This window comes from Bombus terrestris, chromosome 3, assembly GCF_910591885.1.
Source record: "Bombus terrestris chromosome 3, iyBomTerr1.2, whole genome shotgun sequence".
Classification (NCBI taxonomy): domain Eukaryota; kingdom Metazoa; phylum Arthropoda; class Insecta; order Hymenoptera; family Apidae; genus Bombus; species Bombus terrestris.
Window position 1 is genome coordinate 9,032,626 of NC_063271.1, and position 16,278 is coordinate 9,048,903.

The 16,278-nt window shown below is 28.7% G+C and overlaps 4 protein-coding genes across 9 annotated transcripts in view; 3 read left to right on the plus strand and 1 right to left on the minus strand.

Moving 5' to 3' along the window:
• Nucleotides 1-5,815, plus strand: LOC100647652 (transcription initiation factor TFIID subunit 7). The gene is made up of 8 exons (XM_003394514.4): nt 1-791; nt 890-1,018; nt 1,106-1,186; nt 1,272-1,638; nt 1,712-2,065; nt 2,146-2,315; nt 2,437-3,102; nt 5,731-5,815. The coding sequence occupies exons 1-7, from the start codon at nt 702-704 to the stop codon at nt 2,452-2,454; spliced, it is 1,209 nt and encodes a 402-aa protein (XP_003394562.1). The 5' UTR covers nt 1-701; the 3' UTR covers nt 2,455-3,102; nt 5,731-5,815.
• On the plus strand, nt 5,329-7,608 carry LOC100647414 (small integral membrane protein 14). 2 transcript variants are annotated; one of them, XR_007223347.1, is made up of 6 exons: nt 5,329-5,517; nt 5,736-5,815; nt 6,510-6,564; nt 6,656-6,804; nt 6,894-7,100; nt 7,195-7,608. XR_007223347.1 is itself a non-coding variant. In XM_020868520.2 (5 exons), the coding sequence occupies exons 1-5, from the start codon at nt 5,385-5,387 to the stop codon at nt 6,936-6,938; spliced, it is 462 nt and encodes a 153-aa protein (XP_020724179.2). In that variant the 5' UTR covers nt 5,329-5,384; the 3' UTR covers nt 6,939-7,608. The 2 variants fall into 2 exon arrangements, 1 of the variants encoding a protein (XP_020724179.2); XM_020868520.2 differs by having other exon boundaries at nt 6,894-7,608.
• Nucleotides 7,590-14,585, minus strand: LOC100646581 (zinc finger CCHC domain-containing protein 8 homolog). The gene is made up of 7 exons (XM_003394506.4): nt 14,166-14,585; nt 13,559-13,799; nt 13,121-13,434; nt 12,749-12,962; nt 12,488-12,671; nt 12,188-12,384; nt 7,590-12,054 (listed from the first exon to the last, which is right to left on the minus strand). The coding sequence occupies exons 1-7, from the start codon at nt 14,429-14,431 to the stop codon at nt 11,626-11,628; spliced, it is 1,845 nt and encodes a 614-aa protein (XP_003394554.3). The 5' UTR covers nt 14,432-14,585; the 3' UTR covers nt 7,590-11,625.
• Nucleotides 14,531-16,278, plus strand: part of LOC100643192 (MORN repeat-containing protein 3) — a 2,288-nt gene continuing 540 nt past the window's right edge. Inside the window, exons 1-4 of one of the 5 annotated variants that reach the window (XM_020868517.2) lie at nt 14,531-14,661; nt 15,131-15,293; nt 15,625-15,917; nt 16,048-16,235. In XM_020868517.2, the coding sequence (XP_020724176.1) occupies nt 15,136-15,293; nt 15,625-15,917; nt 16,048-16,235 (639 nt within the window). In that variant the 5' untranslated portion in view covers nt 14,531-14,661; nt 15,131-15,135. Of the gene's footprint in view, nt 14,662-15,093; nt 15,294-15,345; nt 15,510-15,624; nt 15,918-16,047; nt 16,236-16,278 lie in introns of those variants that run through there. The other 4 variants (XM_020868519.2, XM_020868516.2, XM_048404124.1 and 1 more) reach the window with 4 other exon arrangements.

Genomic DNA, 16,278 nt, shown 5'->3' on the forward strand with positions numbered 1-16,278 from the left:
AGATACAATATTAATATAAATCACGGATGATATAAATTAAGCAAATATATCTATTTCACTTAAACAAATGTATCAAACGGTTCAATCTAAACATTTTCTGCAGTAATATAGTTATCCCTTTATATCATAATTCGTTAGCAATTAAAAGCCAATACGTATAGTTCATCGATAATCTCTTCGTGATTGCTGCAGTTGCAACCACGTTTTGTTTACGTTTACTGTCTTGTTTCGTTGGACCATGAACATAGAAATATGTCCATGCGCTAGACAGACTATAGTGTAGTGTAACGTGACTAGATATGTTTACTTTTTCCGACCCGATTAACTGACGGACTATGATCATATAAACAAGTATCGACACTTGTTAGGGGAAACCGTCCGAAAATTGAGTTGTGAAAGATCAAAATGGAAGACAACGAAGTTCTGCAAGACACAAATGAGTAGTATAGGCATGCGCAAAACGGAAACTTTCTTTTCTTCCATTTTGATTTTTCACGATTCAATCTTCAGTTTTCCCTTAGCTTCGGTAGGTTTCGGTATTAGAGAATCAACGTCAAGAGCTGTTTATATGATCGTGAAACGGAACACTTAGAGTACAGATCACAATTATTTGTGAATTGGACAGAATATAGTTTCGATTTATTTATAAAATATTCTAGAAATACTTATTGTAAGTTACAATACTTTAATTTTGAAGGAATATGAGTCGTCATCCAAATACAGATCCATACAAAAGAAATAGCGACCCTCAAGTAGAATTGGAAAGTCAATTTATTTTGCGTTTACCACCAGTGAGTTCATTTTAATGTTTAATCTCAGTCATTTAAAATAGTAAAGCAAGTAATATGAAATTTTGTATAACTATAACAAATGATTTAATTTTTTTAAGGAACCGGCGCGAGTTTTACGAGAAACACTACGGAATGGATTGTCTTTAAAAGATAGATTAAGTATAAAACTGGAAAATGATATGCGTTATGGTGAGACTAGATTCGATCATTGGCTTCTTCATGGAAAGGTAAAATCGCAATAGGTTTTCTTTTATTTATATATAAATATAATAGTACAAAAAAGGTAATAAAGGAAAGGAATATTCTAACTCTAGGTTGTTGATTTACCAACGATTGTAGAATCTTTAAAAACTATTGATAACAAGAGTTTCTATAAAACTGCTGATATATGTCAGGTAAAGTTATTTGTAATCAGTTCTATATTGTTCACATATATAATTTTTATTTCTATCATAATTCATTATATTTTAATGTTCATAGATGTTAATTTGCAAAGAAGAAGATGATCATACTACCACGGATGAAGAATCTCCAGTTAGGCAAAAGAAAAAAGATCCTAATAAAGTAGATAAAAAATTTCTGTGGCCACATGGTATAACTCCACCTACTAAAAATGTAAGACGCAGAAGATTTAGAAAAACCTTGAAGAAGAAATATGTGGAAGCTCCAGAAATTGAGAAAGAAGTTAAACGTTTATTAAGAGTGGATAATGATGCAGTTAATGTTAAGTGGGAGGTGATATGTGAAGATGAAGATCAATCAAAACCAAGCAAAGTCTCGTCATCTGGTACAGTGAAAACTAAGAGAGAAAGTATCAATGGCAATACATCTCAAAGTTTTGATGTTGGTAAGTTGGTAAGATATAAGCAGAAATACAAAAATTATAAGATAAATAAAATATTATTGTTTATATTGTATAGCGGAACATGATATATTTGGTGAACCTGTCAGTGATAGTGAGGAAGATGATGAGGAAGCAAATATAAATGTAATGGAATTGGATGAGAATAGTCGACTTTCTGCAGACAGTAGAGTATCAGACTCCAATTCTATGCAAGCTGCATATTCAGAGAGACCTAGCAATATTGAAACAAATAATAGACTTTGCACAGTATTCAGCAAAGAAATGTTCCAAAGTGACAATAATATAGAAGCAGACGTAGAAAAAACAGAGGATACATCTATATCAAAAGTACCTAAAGTTGAACAATTCCATTCAGAATATATCATTTCAGATAACTTTTCAGAATTACCTTGTGTTTCAGCATTAAAAGGTATTGTTATATTTACGTATGTATTAAATTTGTATTACAAATGTGTATATGAAAAAACAATTCATTTTTAAATGTTGTAGATTCACTGCAAACGCGTCTGGCGACTTTACACGCGGAATTAGCTGAACTGCGTCAAAGAAGGCAACAACAAGAGCTTGCAATAGCTAACATTGAAAACGTTAAATTGAGGCAAAGACTTCAAGAAATATTGGATAATTTATTAACGCAAGAAATGCAAAAGGTTCAAGAGGTGCGTAGTACTATTATTCAATTAATTTAACAATTATTTAGTAATATTGAATAGTAATTATGTTGTAGTACTTTTAATGTATTATTTCTATATTATATATTATATAATTATTATGTTTCAGATTCAAGACTTAGAGTAAGGATAATGTTGATATACATATAATTAGAATAAATTAAATATTATAATCAAAATATTTATATACATTTGTGAAGTTCCTAGCAATAAGAGGTCAAATCTATCTATTATATTTCGTTACTTTCCATTTTCTTTTAATTAATAAAAATTTAATATGTATATATACACAATATGTAATTATTTGTATATAATTATACTTTTTTTATTTTACACGTCTTTAACATGTATATAAAATGTATACAAAATATAGTGTTAAATAAAATACAAATTGTTTTCTATAAATAACCAAATATGCGTATCGTGTGTAAGATAAAATCATAATATAATGTTTAAAATATAATATTTAGAAAACATAATTTATTTAAAATCCTCGAAAGTTATTTGTTATGCAACATGCAGTTATTCGATACAGACAACCAATTGTTAAATTCCAACTCACACTGTGCGATACACAACCATAAAATGCACCAATGAAAGTTCAGCTTGGGTATTCGTCAGTATTCGACTGAGACATTAGAGATACATAAGCGAGTGTAATGGCTGACACGTATTGGATGTAAATATATGCACGTCCTTACTTTTTATACAGTGTTAAATTCTACTTTATCGCGAAGGTTATTCGCATTATACTCATTTTCCTAAAGCGACTAAGGTATGTAAGGGTTTTATCATTTTTTCCTTCACGATCGTTATTTGTTTGATGTACTTTTTTTGTCTTTATTTGACGCTAATATTAATGGACTACGAGCAAGCTGTTGAACTGTCAGTTGTTAAACAATCATTATTTTGTTCGATAATTGTTTGATCATTGTACGTTAAATTTTTTTGATCATATTCCATTTGTACTCTTTCTTTAATTTGTATTATTTTCTGTAAAAATTATTCTATACATTGAACATAAATATTCTTCTACATATTCATTTAATCTATCATTTTTAATATTATATTTTTCAAGATGTACCTAATTCTAGTATTTGTGTAAAATCTATTCGACAATCTAAAATTCTAAAAAAAAGAATGACAGAAAGAGGTTTGATAAACATACACATAGAAACAACAGAGGCACATTCCACATGTCATTTGTATAAATAAAATCACACGGTGAAATGCGCTGAGTTCCATACAATATTTTGTCAATATATGCAAGAAATTTGAATTAGAAATTTTAATAACCATAACCACCATAATATTACCCATTAAATTTTGTAACAAGTATTTTACTTTGAACATTTTCTATATTTTTGCATATTATGTGCATTTTGTACATTTTAACAGCTTTAAATTTACCATAAGTACATACAAATCCGCAGTCTAGTTATTAATAAAATAAAGCAAGTTTTTCTTCTCTTGAAATTATTATATATATATATAATAATTAGAATAAGATTGGGACATCAAAATTCGAAGATATAAATAAATAGATAAATGCATGTAAAATGCCTTAAAATAAATCTCGCATAAATGTACTGAGTACAAACATAAATTCATTTCATTTTTATATTTATTATAAAAACGGAGAAAACGGCGCTATTATATGTAATAATCTAATATTAATCTAATATTACGATAACTTAGTGATAATTTTCATACAACAATGATTATAATATTTTTACATTTTCTTCCTTTACTTATTTCACTTGTAAATTGTAACATTATCGTGGAACGAAATTACATTGAATAATTCCATCTTATAAGTGACATAGTATAAGATACGATTTCACGCGCGCGATTCAGAGTATTTCCTTTCGTTTCTGATAATCGCCATCTAAATGAGTTCATTTACAACGGTTATTCAGATATATATACATATATTATGATATAAACACAATGCAAAACACAAAAACTAAATAATAATGTTACATAGAATTGATATAGAATAGTTCATGAAAGTGTTTGAATATTTACCATAGAAAATTTTCATGGTACCTATACTGTACGTGTATAAAACATTTTGAGAATTTATTGGCCGTTTAATAAAATATGGCAATCACAATTGTGTCGGTAAATTTTGAAACCAATAGGAAAATATATAGAAGTTACAAAATATATATATAGTATTTACTGCAAACATATATTTAGTACAAAATTAATATATAGTATGAATAGCCAACATACATTATATATATTATATTGTAATACATGAACAGGACATATTATAATATATGTTAAAGATAGTCTCGCTGAATATGTGGATTTATTGGTAATTATGGATTGATATGTTATGGATAATTGGTTATTTAAATACTTTTGTGATCTCTGTGAAATATATACTTGCAATAAATATGTATCTTGTAGTGCCTGTATACATTTTCAGATTTGTTAGAAACTTTTCCATTATAATTATGATAGTGAGTTTCGTAATATACGTATTGTGTTATTAACTGGCCTGTTATTTTGTTAATTAACCGCCATTATCTCTATCATTCCTTAAGTTTCAGCTCTTTATATTTCTATAGTGCCAGTCTTGTAAGTAGTACATTTTTTTTTGTTTTATTAATTGATCATAGGTCGAAATCTTATTTAGTCAATTATCAGGATAGATATTTATATCTTTAACACTCAGAATACCTCTCCTTTCCATTAAGTGGAAGTAAGGTGCGAATACTTTACATGTTTCTGTAGGATAATACACCCACGCAATAAGTTCCTAGTATGGTAATTATGCAGTTTAGTGACTTTGAATTTTTATTATTTTCTTTCTTTTTAATAAGTAAGAACAAATTTTAGAAATTTAATGTCTTTATAATTTTAAAATGTTCAAAATCTGTCAAAGAAGTTAGTTTAAATTTATTTATATATGTTTTATAAAAAGAAAGTATTTTCGTCGTTTAAAAGATTATTGATTTATTATAGCTTAACCCAATCTACGTGGAGTAAGTCTTGAGTGTATTCTTACAGAAAGATGTTGTTAACTTCATATTTTACTCGCATTATATGAAGAAAAGAAATACTTTGGATATTAAAAATTCATCTTCCCCGATAATTGACCAGATCTCAATCTATTGTAAATCAAATAAAACACTGCTTATAAGGCTGGAACTTGCAAGTAGTGGTGAGAATGGCAATGGTCAGTTACATATGTATATTGCGAATATGTAATATGTGTATTGCGAAGTCATTATTCGAATGATAAAGTATATTGTACACACGATGCTTTAGAATAGTTATTATAACCGCATAATATGATTATATAACCTAATTATTAATATGGATTATAATAACGTGTAATTCTAGACTTGGGGTTTAATACACGATAATTAACCCTTGCTTTGATTTGAAGCATAGATACTGCGATGGCTGACGAGGGATTTGATCTGTGCGAATACATGCGGAGCGAATTTGCTATGCAACGTCTGCTTTTGATCGTAAGTGGCAATGATTGAATGTAATTTTCGTTATTACTTTTAATTTAATTATTTTTAATTCTTACGTCTTTTGGGTTATCGCCGATCCAAGCGCGTTTCTCTAATGTTAAAAAATTTCTTAAATTTTAAGAAAACATAAACGATCATTATCAATATAGTTTCACATAAAAATTTTTCTTAACCTATCAAAAATATGTTTCATTGTCAAAACAAAATGATGGAAAGACTAAGACAAAAATTCCAAGATCATACAGTAAAAAAAAGTATTACGTATGTCCATAAGTTTCTTAATATACACATATATACGTATATTTCTATATACAAGAAAAATTATATCATTATTGTTTGCTTTTATTATTACGATGTGTATGTTTTATAACATTTTTATCCGACTTATTTACAACAATCAGTAAATTCGCAGTATAGCATATAAATGAATGCATAGTTGGTTAAGGTAAGGTATTTTTCATGCACATAATAGCGAATATATTATTTTTGTTCGATTTGTAAGAACTTGTCGCGATAAGCGGTTTTACGAGTTTGTTTTACTGATTATTTCGCAAACGTTACCTAACATAAATGAACAAGTAGATAAAAACCTGGTAAAAATAGTAAAAATGCATATTATCAAAATAACTAAAAAGTATTTCTCTAGTCATATTTATAGACCTTTGTCAATATTTTTTCATTTCAGTTGCGACAAAGTCAAAATTATTGCACAGATAATGAATGTTTTAGCATTTCGCGATGTAAGTATTTTTTCTATATTTTACTAGTGTAGAAGTTAATGTAAATTTTGTGAATCGACATAATTCATAATCTTCGTCATTTATTTTCCAGTGCCAGGACCACGCGATACTTCGTCGTCCTCAAACTTTTTCATGACCACTTTGTTAATTATTGGATTCGCCGTTCTTATGTATGTTCTTAGACCAAACTCTCTTCGTCAATTAACCAACAACACAGCTAAAGATCGAGATAACGAACGCGTAAGTGGCACATTACTTGCAGTACAGTTAACTTTGTTTTTATCTTACTTCAGATTTTTATCGTAATGTTCATACAATTTCTTTTTTAGGATTCAAACGGCGACCCTCCCGTACCTCCACCGACAGTGCAATAAGAAATGCAATATGACAAACACTGGATTTTCATAGTAGAATCTGCCAAACTTATGATAACAGAAGAACTGGGGAGAGAATAATTAATTCATTCATTCGATTTATAAAATATAACTAGTATATATTTAATCTAACCAAATAAGAACTATAACTTCCTTTCACAGGTTTGAGAATCATTATATTTATACACTTTAACGAGTATACACATACCCATTTTAATTTCTACAGTTTTATTTATTAAAATCTATCACATGTCAGGGGACCTGTGCAAAAGAAAAAATATAATTTAACGAGATTATTTTCGTTAAATATAATACGTAACCGAATCACCGATGTCGTGCCACAGGCTGTTGGAAATAGTCTTTTACGAACACGTGACAGTTTTAACATTGAAATTGCAATCTTTAAACTGGAATAATAAGAACTTCTTTATCATGTTGTTACTGTGATTGCACATATTGTATATCATAGAGGAAAAACTGTTAAAAATTTATTTTGACATTCGTTATTGTAAATAGCCTGAGTACCTGTAATTCGATAATGGTATTGTATTCTATTATTTATATTAAATTCGATGAAGTTTCATAGGAGATGTAATTGAACTTTGTAGACTAAAATTTGTTGATGAATTAAAAAACAATGTAACAATGAAATAAAATATATTGCCGTTTATTTATGCTCTTTTTGTTAGTTTTGTGGGATTCTGAGGATATAGGCGTACAATACATATTAAAAACAATACAATGAATTAAGGCAATCTTTTTTCTTTTATAATATGATTGAAAAACTAAATATAATAGTATTACAGTTTCATGTTACTCAGTACAAAAATTAAACATTGGAAACAGTATCCCCAATATTTTCTGTTGAATTACATTATTTATGCTATTCTGTATAATCTATTATGTTGGAGCCCTATTTGAATCCTAACGATTTTACTATACACAAAATGATTTAAAAATAAAATTTAATGTAATCCATGCTCGCATAGTGAATATGAAAAATGAAATATTTCTTTTTTAATTGTTGTACATTCCTCCGTCTTATTTGTAACAATAAACATGCATTGTATTTTATATTTGTTTTCATTGTTTACTTTATTTTGTAACAAAAGAACAGATTAAAGTGTCATAACAATGTGGAATATTGGTAAGGTTTTAATGTTTTGTTTCTTGAAAAATACAGTATTATTATTTTCCAACTGAATAACAATATATATTTCCATTTGCTTAAGATTAGTAATTTATATCGTTTGGAGAAAATGTGTATTGTAATTATATAATATCTCTTCATGTGCGAAACTCAATTATCACAAAAAATTATTATAAATATACGTGTATTTCACAAAAAAGATAAAATATGTGTAATGGTAAGTAATCTTACGGAATCGATACACTATTTTCTAATTACATATTTATGGATATTTAATGTACGTATATTAAATGCTACAACACGTGCTATTTGTTTAAGAAAGTATTTATTACGTGCATCATAGCATTCTACACCACTGGATCGGTGAAGATCTAAAAAAATGTAGCTGTAAAATTGACTTGGACCTTGAAATTCAGGGTCATTTTTTAATTGCATCGTATTCTATACTCCTATTCTATATTATATCGTGAGGATCGAAAATCTCAAAGAAACCATGGGTCGCACTCGACCGTTCTCTTGAAAAAAGATGTTAATTACCTTTAGAATTCACTTTATTTGTAATTATCTGATATACCCGATATATATCTGATATATAGCTGTCGATTTTGTAAAGCGTCTGACATAACGTAGGCTGATAAGAAAAAGACATTGCTTGAAGAGGGAATCATAATGCCTTATTATATCGTGGCACCGATTCTAAGTAAAACATGATCGCAGCGAAGGTCACTGTTGCGTTGCAAATATTCGTAAATCGTCTCTGGTTCATTCTTTCGACTCTTGCTTCTTTTTGTCATAGATTAATCTGTAATTCGAATGTAATAGATTAATGCATCTGGCTTCAAAATATAAGTACATTACAAACAATGTGAATTCGAAAATTTATGAAACTTTAACATTTTTTTCCAAGAGGACTGAGAAGGTGATTTGCGATCCATAGTTTCTTTGAGTCTTTGCACTCGACGGCCTTTTCGGTCGGGCATAGCAGCAACTCGAGGTGATTTTGCGCGTATGTGACGAGTGTCTTGTAGGTAATATAAAATGATTTTATACAAAAATTAATTTAACTAAAATTAAAAATTTAATTAAAAAACATTATATTTTAATAATCTATATATATTTACATCTTTGAACATATCATTTTTTAATACTTTTTTTGTATCTTTTTTACGATTATTTATAAAACATGTACTAAAATGCATCCTTGGCTTGTCGGGAAAAGTATCACAATAATAAGTTGTTTTGTGTCTTTATTCTGCTTTGTTTCGGTAAGAACACACTTTACAATCCTTTTTTAAAATTACATGGAGCTCTCCATTTAACAGAATTTCATCGCAATTAGCAGCCGACGTCCAAGCTCGATCTCACGGTTATCGAATATCTCCTCTCAACTGGTTTACTAAAGTTTTTATAAATCGCAGGTGGTTCAGTGGCCTTTCGTTCTTTTGCTTTTTTATAAAATATATGAATTAATTAAAAAAATTTCCAAATCCATTTTTTTGGAGCTTCTAAATTTACAAAACTATAATACTTCTGGCACGATCGTCGAATCTGAACTAACGTCGGAGACGTTACCAGAACCATAGTTTTGGAAGAATTTGAGCATAAGTATTTCATCTCCATCTTAAAGTGTAACACTTCACACTTCATAACAAACAATATAAAGAGCTAAGGAATCTATTTACGAACTAATACTGCATTCTCATCAATTGGAGAGATCGAAATCTAGCATAAACGGACTGTCGCCTCTCATTCTTCTTTCGAGTTGCTACACGGAACGCCATAGCGACTGAGAATCGTCTCTCGACTGCAAAGGGTTAATCCTTATAACGAGTAAAATATGATGCAGTAAAAAAATTTGACCTTGAAATTCAAGATCAAAGTCAATATTGCCGTTACCTTTTTCGTAAACTCACCGAGCTAGAGTTTCACAATAGAATAACCCTACGATGCTCGTGACAAATTATTTTCAGACACCGTGTACATCGAAAATGTAAGAGATTAGCTTTAAAAATTATAGTTTTAGTAATATTTTTCAATTTTTGTTTTTAAATCAAATTTTGTTCTCACGTCATTTACATTTTGTACTATGCAAATATGCTAGAAATAATCGAATTTTTTAGAGAGGGAAATAAATGACATACGCTTTAAATATAGCATTGACGTGCTACTGTTAGTATTTTGTTATTATTATTACAAAACACAAGACATTCCTTTCCTTATTTACATATGTACACAGTATCTTTTAGAATTGATAAACTTTTTGCTATTATTAACCTTCTAATTAGAAAACTTGAATGAAAGAAAAATATGATATTTTTCATATAAAAATAGCAGAAATAAATTTTTTAATTAACAATAATTTCAATTTCAATTCTATGTTTATAGAACCTATGGCATGTAAAACACGCAACAGATATTGATAAGTAAAGAAAATTAATTATTCAATTATTTATTAACACGTTTGTTACCACCATGATATATGTGTGTGTGTATACGTATGTATGTATGATGTACTTACTATTCTGAGAGACCACTGTGACAGATATGATATTTTATTTTCAAATCACATAAATAAGTAAAATGTATAAATTCTGAATTTTATAGCTAGAAACTAGTATCACGTCTGTGTTATATCATATAATGTTTGCTCTGTCCATTTAGTTTAGTATATTGTGTATGTGCATAAATGAAAATGTGTGGCATAGTGTGTAAGACTAGTAAAGCTAAAGGACGATAGATGTTTCACATGCCGCGTGGTAGCGAACATGTTAAAGAAAATAATTGTGCATAGATAGTCACGATAATAGAATAAATGTTTTAAATGCATATATTGAATTTGTACATTTTCATAAATGAATAAAAATATTTACCAATTTTAAAACGAACTGGACATGCAAAAGAAATGTGCAATGTATGGTGATAAGTATAATTCACAAGAAAATAAAGTTTGAAATGCTTTTTGATGAATATGAAATGGTTTATGTTCAGTCACAATGTATCACGTGAGAAAATGCCACTAATTAATAGAAAAATAGTATGTATTTGTACTTTTTATAAATAAGACATTATAAAATTTTGCCTAAAATTATAAACTTTTTCGTTTTTCAGATATAAGTAGAAAGACCAAGGCATTAGATTTTACCCCCCTACATAAATCCATTATGTGAAAAATTTTAATGTGACTTCTATGATGATTAAAGGCTAATGAAACTTTGAATTTGTTCATTAATTATTGAGGATTAAAAGGGGAAATCGGAAATTGCATAAAATATATTAGGTATATTTTTTGTTCCGAAAGATAAGTATAACAATAAAGAATAAACCTGTCGTTTGTACGTTTCTTAACATAAGATTTATGTTAAAAAATGCCATATATTTCAGACTAACTACAAATAAACATATATATGTCATTTTTTTAATTAGAAATATAATATATCAAATGAAATTTATATCTCTGTACCTTCGCAGAAAATGGAATTATTGCTCATTTATAAAATATGATAATTTTTTTCAATCATGAATTGTAATGAGATACAACTATTCTTGATGAAGCTTTGCTAATGTATGTCTTACTTTCTGCAAAACCCCAGTCATTTGTTCATACTTACCTGTCGAATCAGGTAAGTTCTCAAAATTAATTAAATTGCAAATATTCTTTGAAAATTTTTCAGATGGTGGCAATTTGTTATACGGAGACGTACTCTGTAATACAGGTGTACCAAAGTCAATAGACTTCACACTTCCATAACTTGTATTAATTCCATTTTGACGGATACGATTTGATTCTGGAGTAATCTCATTACTAGGTGGTGGCATATCAGATTTTGATACTGAATTCGAAGAATTGCTTTTTGATGAAATATCTGAGTTTGATTTCTGGAGTTCTACAAGCAGTTGCTTTTTTATGTTCTCCAATTCGGATAACGACGGAGAATTCGCTCGTAAAGAAGGCGATGTAGTATCTTCCTGAAATGTTTTGTACAAAAATGTTTATCCCATCTTTTAATACACGCTACGAAAATATTTTATCCTTCTTCTTATCCTTCTACAATTAATACTGGACAAAATGCTAAATGTATGTAATATCTTTTATACATACTAATGTTTCAGAAAATTGTAATTCTTGAGAATGATAATCTGAATCCTCAGATATTGATGTTGATTGTAATAATAATGGTTCTGATGGTTTTGCAGAAGATTCTTGTGGTAATAGTGGTTCTGGCGGTTTTACAGGAGAGTCCTGTGGCAACGGTGGTATAAACAGCCCATTAGTAGGTACACACTCTACTGGACTATCTACTTAATACAAAATAAAAATGTTTTTATAACATATGCATTTAATTAGTAGAATATGTGAATTTTAAAAGAATTTTTGCGTGTAAATATACAGTTTCTGTACCTTCTACATCCTCAATTTCCATTTCAGTAGGTTCTGGCACTGGACTGTCTTTTGATGTATTACTAAAAACTTTGAGTTTTTTTCTCTTATATCCATCGTCTGCCATTCTTCCTTTTAATTTTAACAACATTCTTTGTTTGCTATGAATAGTCAACATTGTTGATACGGAATATTTCCCTTCCTCCTATTGTTCATAATAAATGTTTAGTACGTTTGATTTTGTAGGAATCTATTACTTTTATACAATTTACTGTTGCTTACATCCCAAGTACCAGGTGGAGCTGGTACATTGAAACCAGGAAAGTCATATATTTTTTTTACGTCATATTGATCTCTGTCTTTTTCTTCAACAATTTGTCCTAGTTCATCATTAGGATCTTCTTCTGCAATGCCATCAGAATTGAATAGGGACAAACCAGAGTGTTGCAAATGTGCTTCCTCTAACCATCCTGGAGGATAGCCAAGCTTCCTCATTCTGGGAAAATTATTTTTATATACAAAAATTAAGATTGATAAACATCATACAATCCATATTTATAATCTGTTTACATTTAACAAATTAAATACTTTTCTTAATTTTATTCTATTACCTATGATTTTTTTAAAATTATAACGTGAAATTTAATTAATTACCTATATATATGTCTAGGTAATTCATTACTTCTGAGACCTAGTGCATTACGTAAATTGTTACTTAACTGACCAGGGATTATATGATCAAATCTATAATCATTTCCCAAATGATATCTAACACCTTTTGAATTTGCTTTCATATTGAAATTTTTTCGATTTGCATCTATAACAGCATAATTTCGTGGTTCTGTACAATCTCGTACATTATGATTTCCCAAACAATTAAAACACGTAACATTTTGTAAGCTACCCCCCGGATATTTACTTGAGTTGGATTTTGTATCATCAGACTCATTATCACATAATATATATTTCTAAAATAATAAATAATAACATTAAAACAATAAGAGTAATTAACAATTTAGCTATTCGGAGTAATCAGTATTAAATAGTTTTTTCTTATATGTAAATATTGAACAATACAATAAAAAAACAGACCCTACTATAAGATGGAACATCAAATTCATCTCCAAGTCTTGGCTGTTTATCTACAGTAAATAATGTATCACATATTATATCCTGACTATCATCACTCCCTGTCTTAATATTGATAGATTGACTTATAGAATCAGTATCATTATCCCAAACTTCTAACGTTAAACCATTATCATTTTCTTGACATTTAATCTTGGAAGATACTAACTCCTCTAGAAACACTTTTATTCTTTTACTATATTGCCTAAAAAATTCAATAAAGGAAATGGAATTAAAAGTTACCTCGATAAGAAAACATTAAAAACTAGTTACAAATTATTATTTTAATGTGTTTACTAGGTGATGCAACTCACTTAAGACCAAAATAACTTATTTTATCATATATAATTAGAATGATTATATTATATATAATAACAAATTGAAATAAAAAGCGACACTGATATATGTATGTTTATTCAGCCATTATTCAGCATATGTCGTTTTAGGTTATATGAACAAGTATTAAATTTACCCATTCTACTCGAAAATTTATAAAGAATATATATATATATATGTGTGTGTGTACATATGTACATATATTATATATTAATAGCAAATAACAATTTTTTACCATGCAATGTTTTCATCTCGAAACATAACCTTCAAAAGTGGTGTCGATGAACTCTCACTATCACAAGTTTCCATTGTAGATGCATTTTTATTATTATCCATGTAATTATTGGTTACATTCATCTTATTCTCATTGTTGTTCGGTAATGAATTTTTCTCAGTTGAACATTCACTTTGGTCATTGTCAGTAATATTGACAATATCTTGGCTTGAGTCTAAATCAATCACCTCTTCGTCGGTGTCGTTGATGGTAATCGTTGAATTCATGGAAATACTATCGATACTGATACGAAAACATAGATAGAACTATTTTATATTATGGATATATGATCTTTTGTTGTGTGAAGCAAGTTTCCCTCCTTTAATCTTCTGTCTCAACGAAAACACGACGCTTCAATCTTATCAAATTTTCTAAACGCAGTAAAACTTAACTGTAGGGGCGCTCTCATTCGTGTGCAGATAAGCATGGAGTAGATTTTCACGAATTTCATTATTCGGTATGACAAATTTTTTTAAACGAGCAATCTTCCTATTAATAATTATTTGTCATATAATAATTTTAAGCATGATATAAAATCATAAAAGGTATAAGTTTTCCAATGAATTTTAGCGGCCCTATATTAATATCTTTCATCATTACTTAATGAAAAAAAATATTTTGTTCGTACATTTCAAAGTGGTTAATCACTATATATTATTTGAAATTTTTTTATCATAAAATATAAAAAATTAATAATAATACATGACATCGATATATTATTCTTACATTTGCAAATCGAATATTTTATTGCATATTTCAATTGTATTCGTATTCGTTTGTTCAATTATAAAGTGGTGCTGTTGTCAAAATGAATGATCAATTATATTTTAAAATGAAAGATTAACCATTTTAATATGATTGTTTAAAAAATTATGTTTTCAAAATTCAAATGAAATATCTGATAAATGTTACAATGCCTTTTTTAGAACTCATGAAAACTTCATACATTAAGCAGAGAATAGGGAGCTCGAAAAGAAATGGTTTGCGTTATGCCATTTTTAGCCCTCAAAGCAAAGGACTTTTCAAAAGTCACTACATTGGTGAATGGAAGAACGACGTAAAAGAAGGCATAGGTAAAGAAGTGGACAGGTATATTAATTATGATATGAACTAAATATTTTAGAATGATCAAAATAAAATTTGTTCAACAATGTAAATAATTCAGATAACATTGTCAGAAAAATTACGCAAATACAATATTGTATTTTGCAACAATTAAATGTTATGGTATAATATATTTCAATCTATTGCGACTTCCAAAACATATGAAATTTGCGTTACAGTCAATGAGTTAGAACAACTGCCGTAAGTAGTTCTGAATAAGGATAATCATTTGAAATATTTATTTTTATTTGTACAGTGTCTTCTGATGTTTTTCACATGTTCAAAAACAATTTCAATTTCGTTTGAAATTTCATAGAGATGGATGGATGTACAATGGTAGCTGGCTCAACGGTAAAAAACATGGTTGCGGTATTTTGAGCAAAATTTCAAAAGAAGACCATACTATTCATCGATATTATATCGGCCAATGGGTGACTGGAAAAAAGCAAGGATTCGGGCATAACTGGTTCGAAGATGGTTCTTACTATGAAGGTGACTTCTGTCAAAATAAACGACATGGTTATGGCCGTATGTGGCATTGTAATGGAGATTATTACGAGGGCGCTTGGAAAGATGATTTTTATCATGGCATGGGATTACTCGTTAAAGGTTTCCTAATTGATGTCATCTGTTCTTTTTACAACCGACCTTAATAATGTTTCGACTATAAATAACAAATAACTTATTGTTATTTTCCAATACAGTAATTAAAAATGGGTGAGATGTTTAACTTTTACAGAAAATGGTAACAAATATGAGGGTCAGTTTATTAAGGGCAAGAAAGAAGGTTACGGCACATTTTATCACATAATTACCGGTCAAGAGCAGCGTGGTTTCTGGACAAACGACTGGTTCATAAACGGAACCATGTCAGATGCAGATTTTCGACAATCTGCAACTCATCCAACATCATATCCTATTCCGGAAGTACGTAACGATTATAAGTAAATTATCAACATTATTATAAAAG

What these genes read in the sequence shown, in the direction of transcription:
- LOC100647652 (XM_003394514.4), top strand. Translation starts at nt 702, where the DNA reads ATGAGTCGTCATCCAAATACAGATCCATACAAAAGAAATAGCGACCCT. An exon ending in AAACTGCTGATATATGTCAG is followed by an intron (nt 1,187 to 1,271) that starts GTAAAGTTATTT and finishes TAATGTTCATAG; the next exon opens with ATGTTAATTTGCAAAGAAGA. An exon ending in TTGTGTTTCAGCATTAAAAG is followed by an intron (nt 2,066 to 2,145) that starts GTATTGTTATAT and finishes TAAATGTTGTAG; the next exon opens with ATTCACTGCAAACGCGTCTG.
- LOC100647414 (XM_020868520.2), top strand. Translation starts at nt 5,385, where the DNA reads ATGAAGAAAAGAAATACTTTGGATATTAAAAATTCATCTTCCCCGATA. An exon ending in TGCAACGTCTGCTTTTGATC is followed by an intron (nt 5,816 to 6,509) that starts GTAAGTGGCAAT and finishes TTTTCATTTCAG; the next exon opens with TTGCGACAAAGTCAAAATTA. An exon ending in ATGTTTTAGCATTTCGCGAT is followed by an intron (nt 6,565 to 6,655) that starts GTAAGTATTTTT and finishes TTTATTTTCCAG; the next exon opens with TGCCAGGACCACGCGATACT.
- LOC100646581 (XM_003394506.4), bottom strand. Translation starts at nt 14,431, where the DNA reads ATGAATTCAACGATTACCATCAACGACACCGACGAAGAGGTGATTGAT. An exon ending in ATGTTCCATCTTATAGTAGG is followed by an intron (nt 13,435 to 13,558) that starts GTCTGTTTTTTT and finishes TTATTATTTTAG; the next exon opens with AAATATATATTATGTGATAA. An exon ending in GGAAATTGAGGATGTAGAAG is followed by an intron (nt 12,385 to 12,487) that starts GTACAGAAACTG and finishes TGTATTAAGTAG; the next exon opens with ATAGTCCAGTAGAGTGTGTA.